Source organism: Actinia tenebrosa, unplaced genomic scaffold (genome assembly GCF_029948245.1).
Source record: "Actinia tenebrosa isolate PJP-AT-01 unplaced genomic scaffold, QUT_ActTen_1.0 PGA_scaffold1__47_contigs__length_23844297, whole genome shotgun sequence".
Lineage (NCBI taxonomy): Eukaryota > Metazoa > Cnidaria > Anthozoa > Actiniaria > Actiniidae > Actinia > Actinia tenebrosa.
This window is the reverse complement of record NW_028292578.1, coordinates 22591112-22604901: the sequence shown is the minus strand read 5'-3', so window position 1 is coordinate 22604901 and position 13790 is coordinate 22591112. Positions and strand designations below refer to the sequence as shown.

The 13790-nt window shown below is 38.7% G+C and overlaps 3 protein-coding genes across 3 annotated transcripts in view; all 3 read right to left on the bottom strand.

Annotated features, from left to right (window-relative positions):
• LOC116286709 (uncharacterized) overlaps positions 1 to 13790 on the bottom strand; it is a 68019-nt gene that overhangs the window by 20448 nt on the left and 33781 nt on the right. The window contains exons 7-9 of the mRNA XM_089032518.1: positions 2736 to 3125; positions 1206 to 1325; positions 303 to 416 (exon numbers count right to left, since the gene is read on the bottom strand). Coding sequence (XP_088888644.1) covers positions 303 to 416; positions 1206 to 1325; positions 2736 to 3125 — 624 coding nt within the window. The remainder of the gene's footprint in view (positions 1 to 302; positions 417 to 1205; positions 1326 to 2735; positions 3126 to 13790) is intronic.
• On the bottom strand, positions 3684 to 6139 carry LOC148910119 (pancreatic secretory granule membrane major glycoprotein GP2-like). Its single transcript, XM_089032659.1, has 5 exons — positions 6004 to 6139; positions 5516 to 5875; positions 4952 to 5068; positions 4256 to 4368; positions 3684 to 3934 (listed from the first exon to the last, which is right to left on the bottom strand). Exons 1-5 carry the CDS (start codon positions 6116 to 6118, stop codon positions 3809 to 3811), a joined length of 831 nt encoding a protein of 276 aa, XP_088888785.1. The 5' UTR covers positions 6119 to 6139; the 3' UTR covers positions 3684 to 3808.
• On the bottom strand, positions 6025 to 11773 carry LOC148910118 (uncharacterized). Its single transcript, XM_089032652.1, has 7 exons — positions 11520 to 11773; positions 10358 to 10626; positions 9394 to 9676; positions 8415 to 8577; positions 7418 to 7714; positions 6843 to 6917; positions 6025 to 6298 (listed from the first exon to the last, which is right to left on the bottom strand). Exons 1-7 carry the CDS (start codon positions 11643 to 11645, stop codon positions 6072 to 6074), a joined length of 1440 nt encoding a protein of 479 aa, XP_088888778.1. The 5' UTR covers positions 11646 to 11773; the 3' UTR covers positions 6025 to 6071.

Below are 13790 nucleotides of genomic sequence, written 5' to 3'. Positions count from 1 at the left end.
CATCTGTACCAGCCAACACCACCCTGACAAGTACCTCTGTTACGACAAGGGTTACTGTTACACAGGTACATACCTACGTGGATTAGAAATCAGCGGGGCTTATTATATAAACTACAGTGTTTTACAAGGATTTTAACTCAGTGGTAAAAGCGTCTGCCGACTTAGCAAACAGATGAGTTTGCACGTTTCAACCCCACCTGGAGCTTGGAATATTTTTCCAAGAAGCATTAGCTTGATGAAATATAATCTTTATGTCTACCATAGTGACCATAAGGGTAATATATTGCATGACTGTTACTTACAAGTCTGACATTGTTGTCCAGTGTATGCATAAGGACACAAACATCGGTACCAGCCAACACCACCCTGACAAGTACCTCTGTTACGACAAGGGTTACTGTTACACGAGTTAATGCCTAAGTGAATTAGAAATGTGGTTTCTCATATTAGGAAAGAAAATTATCTCGTCATACCTGTGTTTATTTACTCGAAGATGTACGGAATCGTTTGGGCCACGATTTGATGCAATACCACCTATCTATCCATGCAATGAGCAACATGTACTTGCAATAACCATCTTACCATTTCAACAATTCCCCCATCCTTCCCCCTCAAATCATTCATAATTCATAAGGGAAGGCACCGATCAAGTTACACCTGATCGACCAACACTGATCCAACACTGATTTGGATTTAATTAAGGGGGTATTCCTATTACCTTACTTGTTATGTTGCCGATGCCACATATTTTACAGTTGGAAATGCCACGAGGCATTTGGTCCAACTGTAAAATATTATCATATAGTATAATAAACAGTTGAAAAACATATTCTAGAAACCATTCCAATGTATGTATGTGTATGTGTACACGAATAAATAAGAGGCTTAAGAGTCCAAATATATTGAAAATGAAGATGTGTGCGCCGCTGGTTTGAGTTTCTCCTGAAGTTTAAAACGTTTATGTTTCTTTTCTTTTGTTTTGCGATATCCATTCTCTCTAGAAAAGATGGAAAACTTGATAGAAAAACTCTTGGATCGAGGAATAAATCCAACAAGAAATTGGATCTGACCTGCGAATGATGTTAAGACCAGGAATCAAGCCTGGACATCAAAGTGACTGTACCGTAACACAAAATAACTCTTGATAATTAAGACATGAGGATAAGCATGTATAAAAGATACCATATGGCCACTACTAAACATACTTGTTTCACATTGACTACCGGTGTACCCATAAGGACAGGAACAGGAATATCCTCCATTATAACGATTGTAACAAGTTCCTCCGTTACGACAAGGACTACTTGCGCAAGTATTATTGCCATCTGAAAGTAAAAAATATGAATTTTTACTAAATTTTTCCAAACGACCCAACCATAAATATAACATAGCTTTCAAGTGTAATAATTTAAATGATAGTGCTTTATGATTTATAGAGCGCCCTTTTTATATGTATATATGCGCTTACAAACATGAGGTGGTTAGTATGAGTGGAGCACAAGTGTTTCTATATGTCCTCAGTGGTTCTTTGAAGACCTTCAGATATTGCTTAGTGATGATGAAGTGTAGAGATGGGACTGTCATGTAAATTAGTCATCCGAGCCACGTGAAGGTCTAACCATTTGTAGTTGTTTTTACAGAGGCAGCACTTTCTCCTTACTCTGATTATTGATTCGACCGGGGCTCGATCCACGACCTCCCGCACTAAAGTCCGATACTCGACCAACGAGCCAACCGGCTAGCGGAAAGTATGACGTCTTTCGTATAATCATTTATTAAGATTATACACTTGGCAGTCGTGAGACTGAATAACATGTATAAAACAAAATTTATGCTGCGAGTTGTTCACCAAGTAGCTGTATAAATTTACATAATAAAGAAGGGTTAAAAGAATACTAAAAAAGGAATACTTTGGCACGGATCGAGTCAGATTGGGAGCAACTCGAAGCAAAAATTAATTTTTTAGCCTTGATAATGGAGCCAGTATAGTATGAATTCGAAACGTCAAGAGAGCTAAAATCAACACTTAAAGTTCAATCTGTTCAATTTTATAATAATATCTAAAAACTGATATATTATAATATAATATTAAAGTTACTAAATGAAATAATATTGGTAACAAATGTAAGCCCAGATAGGCTGAATGTATCATATACCCCCCAGGGGTTAACCAACTTCGAAAGACTACCTGCGCCGTGCGTGTCACTACATGTGCTCATACAAGTGCTTACGGGTATACCATATAGGTAAGTATATAATGAACATTTTTGTTATTTGGTTTCCATGGCAACGACAAGACTAACTTTCTTTTCTCAGATCATTAATGATTCATAAACGAAGCACCAACAAGGTACACCTGATCGGCCAACACTGATCCAACACTGATTTGGATCTAATTGGCTAATTAACATAGAACTCTAAGTTACGTTTAGAATTGTCACTAGCTAATCAGAGATCTCAGAAAAAATCTGAGTCCATCTGAAAGGAATTCACAGTAAAGTAAAGTTTTTTAAATCTTAATAAGCAATTCTAGGCGAATACTTTAATACTTAGTCTTAGAGTGAAATATTCCCCCTAAAAAGTTCTGAAATATTTTGGAAGCCTAGTAGTATATCCAACTTCGGATTTCCAATTCGCCAACTCTCTTTAAGCCTTTGTTCGGGGCTACGCTTTCGTGCTTTCATTATTTTATCGGATCGTGTGATGACATCCTCGCAGTATTGATATTAGCTTACCTGTTACATTTCCGTTGCCACAGTAGCGATAGCTACAGCCTGGTGGTTTGACAAGCTCGTACACGTAGAACCCTCCACAATTTTTGACACGAATAGTGTTGTTCCGGAAACAGCAGTTACTATCCCAGGAGTGGTAGTGATAGCATACCGTACGAGTCACGATACCCTCTGCTTGGGTGGGATGAGAACCTTGCATCCAACCTGGACCATAAGTTCCGCAGTGGTATCTATCAACACACGATGTTGCTATGGTAGTCCCAGCATCTCCCATGAAGCGATACCATCCAGGGGTGATGTCGTTCCTATCACAATAGTAGCTTGATCCATAATAGTTTGCGGCTCGGTCTGATGAGCTCAGCACGGTGTAGTTTTTGCATTCAAAAAAAGTATCTAGAAAGAAACCCAAACAAGAATTGGAAAAGATAATGAAACTCGAATCATCCAATCAGGTTTGACGAATCAATTATTGGCTCAATAATTAATACTTAATGTGCACCAAAGCTCACGAAGCACTCTGGGAAAATGGGACAGCGAAATCAAAGGAAATATCAGAAAAAAATAACTCTTTTATTTTCGTCTGTTAAAATATATACATTTCATTAGACATGCATTGTGAACAGAAAAATTGTGATGAATTCTTAGAAAAATTCTTAGAATTCCCATCATGCTTTGCGCTACGTGCTAGTTGGATATGACTTTTTATTATCTTCAGAATGTTGCTTCTTTTTTTACTCTCATTAAAGCGATTTTTAAATGTAAAATTAGCTTGACTAATGCAAATCGCCGACAAATCGCACAAATAAAAAAATTGGAAGAAGGAGGTAAAAGGCAGAGGAAAAGGGGAAGAAATCTCGACATCTTGGAATAGAATACACATACCACATGTTTCGTTAAACGAGACCAACCCATCTCTACAGCAAGTACTGTCCTTGTAATTTGTTAACGAGGCACGATCTGCCCAATATGCTCCTTTCAAGGGACTAGTATAATAGTCAGGCCTGAGGATTATAGCCATGAATATCGCAGCATTCCCAAGACAGGACGTAGCAGTCTGTTTCTGAGTCGAATTCATTTCACCATACATGACCCCAAAGCTTCCTGTAATGACGTAACGATTGGCTGGGGATTGCTATGGTAACCTTGAGTAACTTGAGTCTTAGACCTGAGCACAAGAGTTGACTGGTACCATGATTCAGTACCTATTACGGAAAGCATATATAGATGTTTGGATTTGATGTCCACTTTATAAGCAGAAGCTGATATTCCAGAAAAAGTCTTGTCCAAAATTCATCTAATTTTATATTTCCAAAAATTACTGGTTTGCATGACAACGTAAAATGGCGGCCCAATTGATCTCATTTAGAGATGTTAAACATAGGACACGTTTGTCAGTGCTTGACTGTCACGTGTCACTCTCTCTAAATAAAGGCACAAGATAATAAAGAAGAGGAGAAGTAGTTTGAAAGGGGAAAAAAAAGAAAAGCATTGAAATCTCTCGAATATAGAGTTACTAAATGTACCTCGGTCATGATACTGTTAGCATCGCTTTGTGTAACTGTGATGGTAGATGGTCCAACTGTGTAATGAATGCTAACAGCTGTGTGCCAGCAGTTGGTTGCCTTGGCAACTGCAACTAACAAAAACGTTGTCATATCAGACAAGCATATGACCCGACTTTGAACCTCGCTAAGTATCATGGGCCAAAGATAATGACTTTATACAAATCAAACATTTATAGTGCAAAATAGATTTTAAGAAGATGATTTTAAAACAAACAAACATCAACCATATTAAGGATCCTTGAGTACCATTACTTAAAGTATGCATCAAAAAGGTCAAGCGATGCAAGAAAATAGTCACATGACCCAGAGCTTATTATTGGGTATGACGTCATCCACCATTAAATTTTGATATCATATACATTTTTCAGTTTAGGAAAGCCATTATAGTTGATCCATGGGTATGCGTTATCTATTCCAAATGCCTGCAGGAATATTACCTCGAAATTTAAAAAAGCTGAAAATATTAAAGACCTAAAATACCGGAAACAGACAGCATTCGAAATCGGAAAAAAAAATATTTCTCGCATATTTTGATGTTCGTCTTGTCTCCAAATCTTGAGCGCTCTTCGCTCTAGCATGTTTTTGTCCCTTGATATAAGCACGTTAGCCAGCCAATCAGCGTCAGATATTTCTTAATTAATAACATAAACCTACCGGTTTCACAGTGTCTACCAGTGTATCCATAAGGACAGGTACAGTTGTAGCCATAATCTGTATCGGTACAAGTGGCTCCATTACGACAAGGACTACTGACACAGGTATTGTTGCTTTCTGAAACAGGAAATTGCCAACTATTAATCACTTGACTTTTGGGAATTGACTGGGGGGCAATTAATATGCAATCTCACTATTCTACGGCCTGAAACCAGAAATCAAGATACCCTTGTAACCTCCAAAGTCCTCCAAGTTTACAAATGCTAAAATCCCCCGCCCACCCCTCCTTCCCCCCCCCCTCCCCCCTCCTCCCCCCTCCCCCTCCTCCCCCCTCCCCCCTCCTCCCCCCCCTATCCACGTTAAAGCACAGATATTACCAGAAGTGAAGAAGTGAAGAATATCATATGTAGAAATCTAAATATTGATATAATATCGATCTGTAATTGTAATTTGTCTATTGTTTATTCCTCCTTTCTCTCCCTCTCCCTCTCCCTCTCCCTCTCCCTCAAGCATCTAAAATATTTTAATTTCTAACGTTATTGTTTTAGAAGCTAGACTTCTTACCGGTATTGTTACCACAGTAACGCAGGTTACAATCTCTATGTCCACGAAGATAGTACACGTAGAATTCTCCACAGTTTTTAACACGAATAGATTTTGAACGCGAACAGCAGGTGGTATTCCAGTTAAAGCACACCGTACGAGTCACGACACCGTCTGCTTGGGTAGGATGAGAACCAGTCATCCATCCTGGAGCAGCAGTACCACAGTGACGTACAGGGACACAAGATGTTGCTATGGCAGTGCCTGCATCACCCATGAAGCGGTACCATGCTGGAGTGATATACCTGTCACATTTGTTCTTTATTCCCCGGTATCCTTGTGCACGGTCCGATGCGTGGAGCACAGCGTAGTTGCTGCATTCTTGAAAATAAATGATCTTATTCATTAGAATGCACTTAGAATCAACCCTCTTACCTTGAGCGTTAAGTTTTTTTTTTCTCTCTTCCGAACAGGAACATTATGTATATTCTAGCAATACATGAAATTACCATCACGATAGCAGGTTACAAAGACGTCTTCACTATGACTACAGTCGTGCCTTCCCCACCCATTATGTCTACACTGTTGAATAGCACTCTCGTTGCCAGAACAATTGTACATCATCAAGCCATATCTGTCCTGTTCCTCCTCCACTGGTCTGATAAGAAATTGCACCAGCAAAGCCAAGCTGGCGGCAAACCACGTGGGTGTTGGTCATGGACCAGATATCATCACACACTGTACCCCATACTCCATTATGAAGAACTTGTAATAGACCAGAGAACCCCCCTCCTTGAATGCGCACTGTGAAACAGGAAACAACTAAGTTTATAGATACCCTGAAACAACCTCTGGGCTGATCTAAGTCAGGGCATGGCTAACTCACACATTGAACCCTGAAACAACCTCTGGGATGATCAAAGTCAGGGTATGGATAACCCACAGATAGAACTCTGAAACAACCTCTGGGCTGATCTAAGTCAGGGCATGGCTAACTCACACATTGAACCCTGAAACAACCTCTGGGATGATCTATGTCAGGGCACGGCTAACTCACAGATGGAACCCTGAAACAACCTCTGGGCTTATCAAAGAAAGGATATGGCTAACTCACAGATCAAATGAATTAGCTTGTTAGGCTTTGCAAAGGTAGCAAAACTCGAAAACCCTCGCGGAGCAAAACCTTAACTTCGAATCGAGCTCAAGATCCCAGAGGTGAGAGGCGAGCGTATATTTCTGCTACACCACCCTTGATTCCCTCGAGCAGTAAGAACAGTACACGATGAATACAAATCGAAGAGTGTTCAGTACAACAATATCTTTCTGAATTAAGCATCGTAAACCAAACCTGATAATGCAGGTGTTACTGTTGTGTTTACTACTCCTATTGATGCTGTTGTTGGTGCTACTGTTGTTGCTGATACTGTATGAAAAATAGAATAACAAACGATTAGAAAAAAACGAAAAAAAAAACGCTCATTACAAATATATTTTTCAACAAGCTGTAGGTCATTAGAAAAAAACCGTATATTTGCAATAAGCGTTTTTATTGCTCTGGTTGTCGATGCTGTGGCTGCTGTTTTTATTGTCCTTGTTGCTCTTTTTTTCTGCTGTTACTGCTGCTTTCTATTGTTGCTGCAGTTTCGGTTAACCGTTTGCTCTCGTAATGTCTTATCATCTCTGGTCACAAATCATTTCCTTGACTAGCAGTTCTCAGTTGCGTTTTTTACAATTAAAAAGGTATAGGATTTTGGATGCAGCAAACAACGAATATATTATTAAGGTTTGAAATGAAAAAAAACAAAACATCATTTTACAGTCATATCGAGATTTTTGTCGTTAACCTTAAAGTGGACCACTGAGATCATTGCAAATATCACCCAACGGGGTTATTATTTATATTCTAGCAATACATGAAATTACCATCACGATAGCAGGTTACAAAGACGTCTTCACCATGACCACAGTTGTGAAAACCCCATCCACGATGTCTACACTGTTGAATAGCACTCTCGTTGCCAGAACATCGTACATCATCAAGCCATATCTGTCCTGTTCCTCCTCCACTGTTATGATAAGAAAGGGCACCATCAAAGCCAAGCTGACGACAAACCACGTGGGTGTTGGTCATGGACCAGCCATCATCACACACTGTACCCCATACTCCATTATGAAGAACTTGTAATCGACCAGAGGACCCTCCCCCTTGAATGCGAACTGCTGTTAAACGTAAAATAAAATAAAATGATAAAGCCAAATCCGCTCGGTAGAACGATACTTTTCTGATGAATCGCTAATTATAAACCAAAAACGTTCTATTAAGTGAAAAAAATCAGTGCACTTGCAGAAATGCCTCTTTTGCTTTTATTATTTCATCGTTGTTGCTACTATGCTACTGCTGTTGCTGTTGTTGTTGCTGCTGCTGTCGTTGTTACTTTCGTTGTTGCTGTTGTTGATACGGTTGTGTTGTGGTTGCTGCTACATGCAGTTATTCTGTTTAATCGTTTGCTTGCTTTTTATTCTTTTCAACAAGACATTTACTGTCTCAAATTGAGACCAAAAATAGCAATATCTAAGTTCAAATACTCATTTCGCTTTTGAAGAAATAGAAAACGCGCGGGCGTGCTGTGTGCAGTCATAAAGCACGCGGGGGTTGGCAGAACACGAGAGAAGTGTTAGGAGAAGCACTACGCGTGCTTCTGGACACTTCTCGAGTGTTCTGCCAATCCCCAAGTGCTTTATAGCGGAACACAGCACAGCAGCAAGTTTTTTTTTCTTTTATAAAATACAAATTACAATTATAAACCCTTATTATGGATAGGAATGACGCAAAGTGCGCGCGCGTGCAACGTGCTCTCATAAAGCTACGCGCTCCAAGCCAAACAGAACGCGACATTCATAACAGTTATTTTATAATTACCAGTAGCATTTTTGATGTGTACTACAAATTGCAGATCCACTGAACCCAAAACGTTAGACGAATCAAACTGCGTCGTCCCTGAAGGATAATCCTCAAGCTTCAAGATGATTGGCAGGAGTTGATTTACATAACCAGTGCCATTATAACTGAGAGTACAATTCCCCTGAAAATGATCACAAAGAACGTAAGTACACATTCCTCTGTAACATTCCTGTTAGCTTACTTCGTCTAGTACTCCATAAGGAAAGTAAGTACACATTCCTCTGTAACATTCCTGGTTGCTTACCTCGTCTAGTACTCCATAAGGAAAGTAAGTACACATTCCTCTGTAACATTCCTGGTTGCTTACCTCGTCTAGTACTCCATGAGGAAAGTAAGTACACATTCCTCTGTAACATTCCTGGTAGCTTACCTCGTCTAGTACTCCATAAGGAAAGTAAGTACACATTCCTCTGTAACATTCCTGGTAGCTTACCTCGTCTAGTACTCCATAAGGAAAGTAAGTACACGTTCCTCTGTAACATTCCTGGTAGCTTACCTCGTCTAGTACTCCATGAGGAAAGTAAGTACACGTTCCTCTGTAACATTCCTGGTAGCTTACCTCGTCTAGTACTCCATGAGGAAAGTAAGTACACATTCCTCTGTAACATTCCTGTAAGCTTACCTCGTCTAGTACTCCATAAGGAAAGTAAGTACACAATCCTCTGTAACATTCCTATTAGCTTACCTCGTCTAGTACTCCACAAGAAAAGTAAGTACACATTCCTCTGTAACATTCCTGTTAGCTTACCTCGTCTAGTACTCCATAAGGAAAGTAAGTACACATTCCTCTGTAACATTCCTATTAGCTTACCTCGTCTAGTACTCCATGAGGAAAGTAAGTACACATTCCTCTGTAACATTCCTATTAGCTTACCTCGTCTAGTACTCCATAAGGAAAGTAAGTACACAATCCTCTGTAACATTCCTATTAGCTTACCTCGTCTAGTACTCCATAAGGAAAGTAAGTACACATTCCTCTGTAACATTCCTGGTAGCTTGCATAACGACAACGCACTATGTCACCATCAGGATCTTCAACAGGTATTTTAATGACTGATGGGCTACCTAGATCTACGTAGACCGTTAGTGGAAGACTGGAGACTGGCGAAGAGTTGTTAAAGAGACCAATGGCAGATGCGTTGACCGTCGCACTCAGTAGCATGCTTCCGTAACCATCAACTCTAGAGACATTACGTATCCAGTATCCATAGTTATAGGTTCTGTCGATAGACAAAATAATTTGTTTTTAAAATGCTCTATCAAATCTTCCACTTTATGGTTATCATTGCACTATTTCTCATTGCTCTAAAACGTGAAATATGAAAATGCAAATTTACTTTACGTCGCTTGTAGGTAGTGATTGATCAGTCGCTTAGGCACTCCACACCAAATGGAATTCGATTTTTATGGAGGGAGGAAAACCGGAGAATCGGGAGAAAACACTCGAAGAACGATGATGGAGATGTGATGAAGGCCATGTGAGCTATTTTATAATCCGAAATAAAATATATATATATATATCATATGACCCGTACGGCCCTGCTCGCGCGCTCTAATAAAACCATTGGAAAAAGTCACGTGATGGGGGCCGGACGGGTTGACGTAAGCGGGCCGGAAAAACCCGTCCGGCCCTGCTCGAATCCGCGCGCTTTCTTTTTCTTAATTATTTTTATTTTCGTGAGGGTCATATGATAAAATGCTTATTGACATAACGTACGACATAACCTCGAGCCAAATATTTTCCCGTACGGCCCTCCCACTCAGTCAATAAGTACATAATATGTATGTATGATGATGACGACGATGATGACGATGATAATGATGGAGAGGATGATGGTAATGGTAATAAGCATAAGTGGCCGATGGCTATTTACAATAGGCGTATTTTATATTTGACTTACTTAGCTATCAACTTTATGTCGTCGTCGGTTTGATAAGCAAACGAGCCGTTTCCCTCGCTCCAGCCTTCTTCACTGTTGTAACTGCTGCATAAAAACCAACTTCTGCTGTGATTGCCGTAATTTCCATCATAAGAAGAACCATAATAGGTAAATTTTGTCACAGACCAAGGCCAAGAGTGCAAGTAGGTCCATGTAACAGGATGTCCGATATTTCCAGCGTAACAGTAAACATAGCTCAAGTCAAACGCCAATCGGTATCTGAACTCGACCTATAAGATAAAAAGTAATGCGTTACCTTGCAACTGGAAAGCTTTGTTAAAGGTAAAATGTCTGGCTGGCTGGAACAAATGTGCAACGCGTTCCACGACCAACAGCACTCGTAAGGTCTTTGTCAAAAAATGGATAATAATAATAATGATGATGATAATGACGACGATAATAACAACAATAACACCACCACCATCACCACCACCACCAATTGTCACTAGCTGTCACAACAAAAACAAATATTTTAGCCCGAAACGCCACATGGGCGATGTAAATGCAATTACGTCACTGCGATATGGACTCTCGGAATTGTCCGGCAAATCTTATATCTGCGCGTGTTTCTGTGCTGATACTAATTACGTATGATCCACAATACATTTTGGGCTTCGTATGCAACGTACGACAAAACCTTCACAAGCATTTTTTTAATAGCTGTATAACAATAAATAATTTTTCCGGTATGAATATAACTATAAATAAGATACCTAATATAAATAACTATATCATCGCCCGCCATTGCCCACAAAAAAAATTGGCGGCCGTGAAAAAGTTCTAAAATTTCATAGCATTTGATTGTAGGGAAGTGGGTATGTTTGCTATTAAAAACACTGAACATATAGTATTTTAGACGTCGAGAGAAAAGTTCCAACGGAGGATTGCAAGGCATAAACTGCCAATCTCTTAACTTGCCTCTCCTGTTTCAGTTCGTTTCGAGACCGTTTCTTAAAAAGGTTATGCCTACGTTCCCTAAATCGCATGACTTACTTCCAAAGAAAGTTGCAAAAAATTTCAGTTTTCTAAAAATATTTTACCTCGCAGGAATCCAGCCTAATAATATACTAGATATAAAGATATATATTAATGTTATTAGATATTATCTAAAGGTATACATTACCCAGTTCGCATGGTATGTACTTGGCCAGTAAGAGATGGTTCCTCCTCTGTAACTATTACGACCCCACGAATGAACCACACCGGAGAACAATAGGATAATCAACCCGAAAAACTGTACCAGCTCCATGACTTAGCTTGTCCTGCAAACAGGCTAAAAACCTTGGGATCGCGCGATTCCACTTTCAAAAAAACTCAGTCTAAGATGCTTTGCCCCGCACAACGAAGACAAGCGTTCTGGAACAGGAATTTGATTCCGAGAACTTTTATCTACAAGATAGCTACGCCCTAATTCTATTGATAGATATTGAAATCAGGGGGGAGCACCCTTTATAATGACGTCGTACTGTGAGGGCAAAGCCGGTCTGACTACATCTGATGCCAGAAATTTGAAGCAAAATTTGAAAACTTTGGAGACTGCGGCAATTGTCTTGATTTACAATACAACATAAGAAGAGACGATTTTTGTTAAACTTTCTTTCGATTTTGGAAACGTTTGCACAGATCTTAAACGTACGGAAGTGAAGTACTCCCCCTTAACAAGCTCTCAAGGTTACCTTTCAACCTTGCGAAATAAAAACGAAAAGCGTCACAGAAAGACACGCTCAGACAAATCAACGAATATTAGTTCAAACACATTGTTTTTAAATTATGTTGGACAACAGAAAAATCTTATAAAGTCAATATGTATTGACAATTCAAAGAAAATGCGCCTTTTTGATTGATTTTGATAAACATCTAATAATATAAAGCCAGGTTTAGTTCCAAGAAAAGTTTGTGTTGACATTTGCGTTGATTTGTGAGAAGATATGACAATGAACTTGCAAGTTAAGCAGTTTCTAGAGCACCAAAGTTTTTTTTGTCAAAACCATGTGTGAAACAGGACTAATCATAGAAAGATAAAAACAGAAACTTAAAAGCTTATGGTTTTATCAAATATTTTTGAAAAATAATTATATTAAGGCTTCCAAAACACGAATAAAATGTCTTTTTTTCTTAGAAGTCTGCCTAATGTCACAGGGGTTATCAATTATTCATTTTTGTGTATTCAGTGCTAGTTTAACATCACGTCCATCCAGATTCGATATTCCTAGAAATCTGACTTTTAATCTAAGTTCCTTACATTCTATTGAAGTTAAATAAACTTTCATCTCGGCCACACAGTCGTCATACTACAAGGGTATATACATTTTTTGGTTTTCTTTCTTTCTTTTTTTGATATCGAAAAGTTTTCACGATACAAATGGCTTTAAACAAGTTAAACGTTTTAAAAATACCATTGACTTTGAACAAAACCCATGCACATTCACTCCTTTGACATGAAAGGGCAAAAGTCTTAGTCAAATTAAAGCTTTCATGAAAACAGTTTATATATGCAAACAATATTATTAGCGGTAAGGGTGTATAGTTTGTTTTGGCCCGTGCCTCGTTGTCTCAGTCCGAATCGAACTGAAAACAATAAAGGATCTTAATAATGGTTTTCTGAATGAAGGAAGCTGCAAGAAATAAAACCGTTAAATTATCAACGAGTATCGTTTACATCGTTGCGTCAAACTTGGCCATGTTTGTTTTGCTGGTTCTTGTCAGTGTTGCTTTTCGTGTAAGGTGTTTATTCGTTTGTTTTTGCTTCATAATAAAGACGATTTTATAGTTCTATCAAAATAGCATAAAATCAGTGTTCGCCAGTTTTTGACAAGAATAAAGAAAGTTGAATTCCCAGCAAAGAAAGGACATCAAATGAACTCAGGATGTTTATCTATCCATCAGTACATCACCACACTTGACTCGAAGGTTGTTTTTTTTTTCCGATAAACTCAATGCTTCGCTTGTTGTCTTTCCTAAATTAGCAATCAATTTACTTATTGCACAGTTTAACTTCAATATCTTGCCATAATTATTACCGCATTAATACCGAACGCTTGCACTGCTTTGTATTCGTAGATAATATACAAAATTAAAGCAGGGAATGTTTGGAGTAAATCCAACCTATCTACAAACAAATTCAAGCACATCTAGACTTCTGGTTACTGTAATTTAAGAGCACATCAAAGTCTTCCACTCCCGGGGCTTCCACTCTCAGTTTGTATGTATATATAATGGCTAATATTACAAAAAAATATTGACAGTACCACGCTGTCAAATGGCTTTTAAATTATTTCGATAATGACTACATGGATGAAAAATGTTTTAGCTGTATTTGATTGGTTCACTAAGGAAAGCCATTTCGAAGTCACAACATAGTCATACCATATGTTTCACTCACACCGAATCGTTT

Coding starts and splice junctions, on each gene's coding strand:
- LOC148910118 (XM_089032652.1), bottom strand. CDS start 11,645: ATGGAGCTGGTACAGTTTTTCGGGTTGATTATCCTATTGTTCTCCGGT. Junction 10,627..11,519: donor GTACATACCATGCGAACTGG/GTAATGTATACC, acceptor TTTATCTTATAG/GTCGAGTTCAGATACCGATT. Junction 9,677..10,357: donor GACATAAAGTTGATAGCTAA/GTAAGTCAAATA, acceptor GTCTATCGACAG/AACCTATAACTATGGATACT.
- LOC148910119 (XM_089032659.1), bottom strand. CDS start 6,118: ATGATGTACAATTGTTCTGGCAACGAGAGTGCTATTCAACAGTGTAGA. Junction 5,876..6,003: donor TGTAACCTGCTATCGTGATG/GTAATTTCATGT, acceptor TTTATTTTCAAG/AATGCAGCAACTACGCTGTG. Junction 3,935..4,255: donor CTAACAGTATCATGACCGAG/GTACATTTAGTA, acceptor TTTCCGTAATAG/GTACTGAATCATGGTACCAG.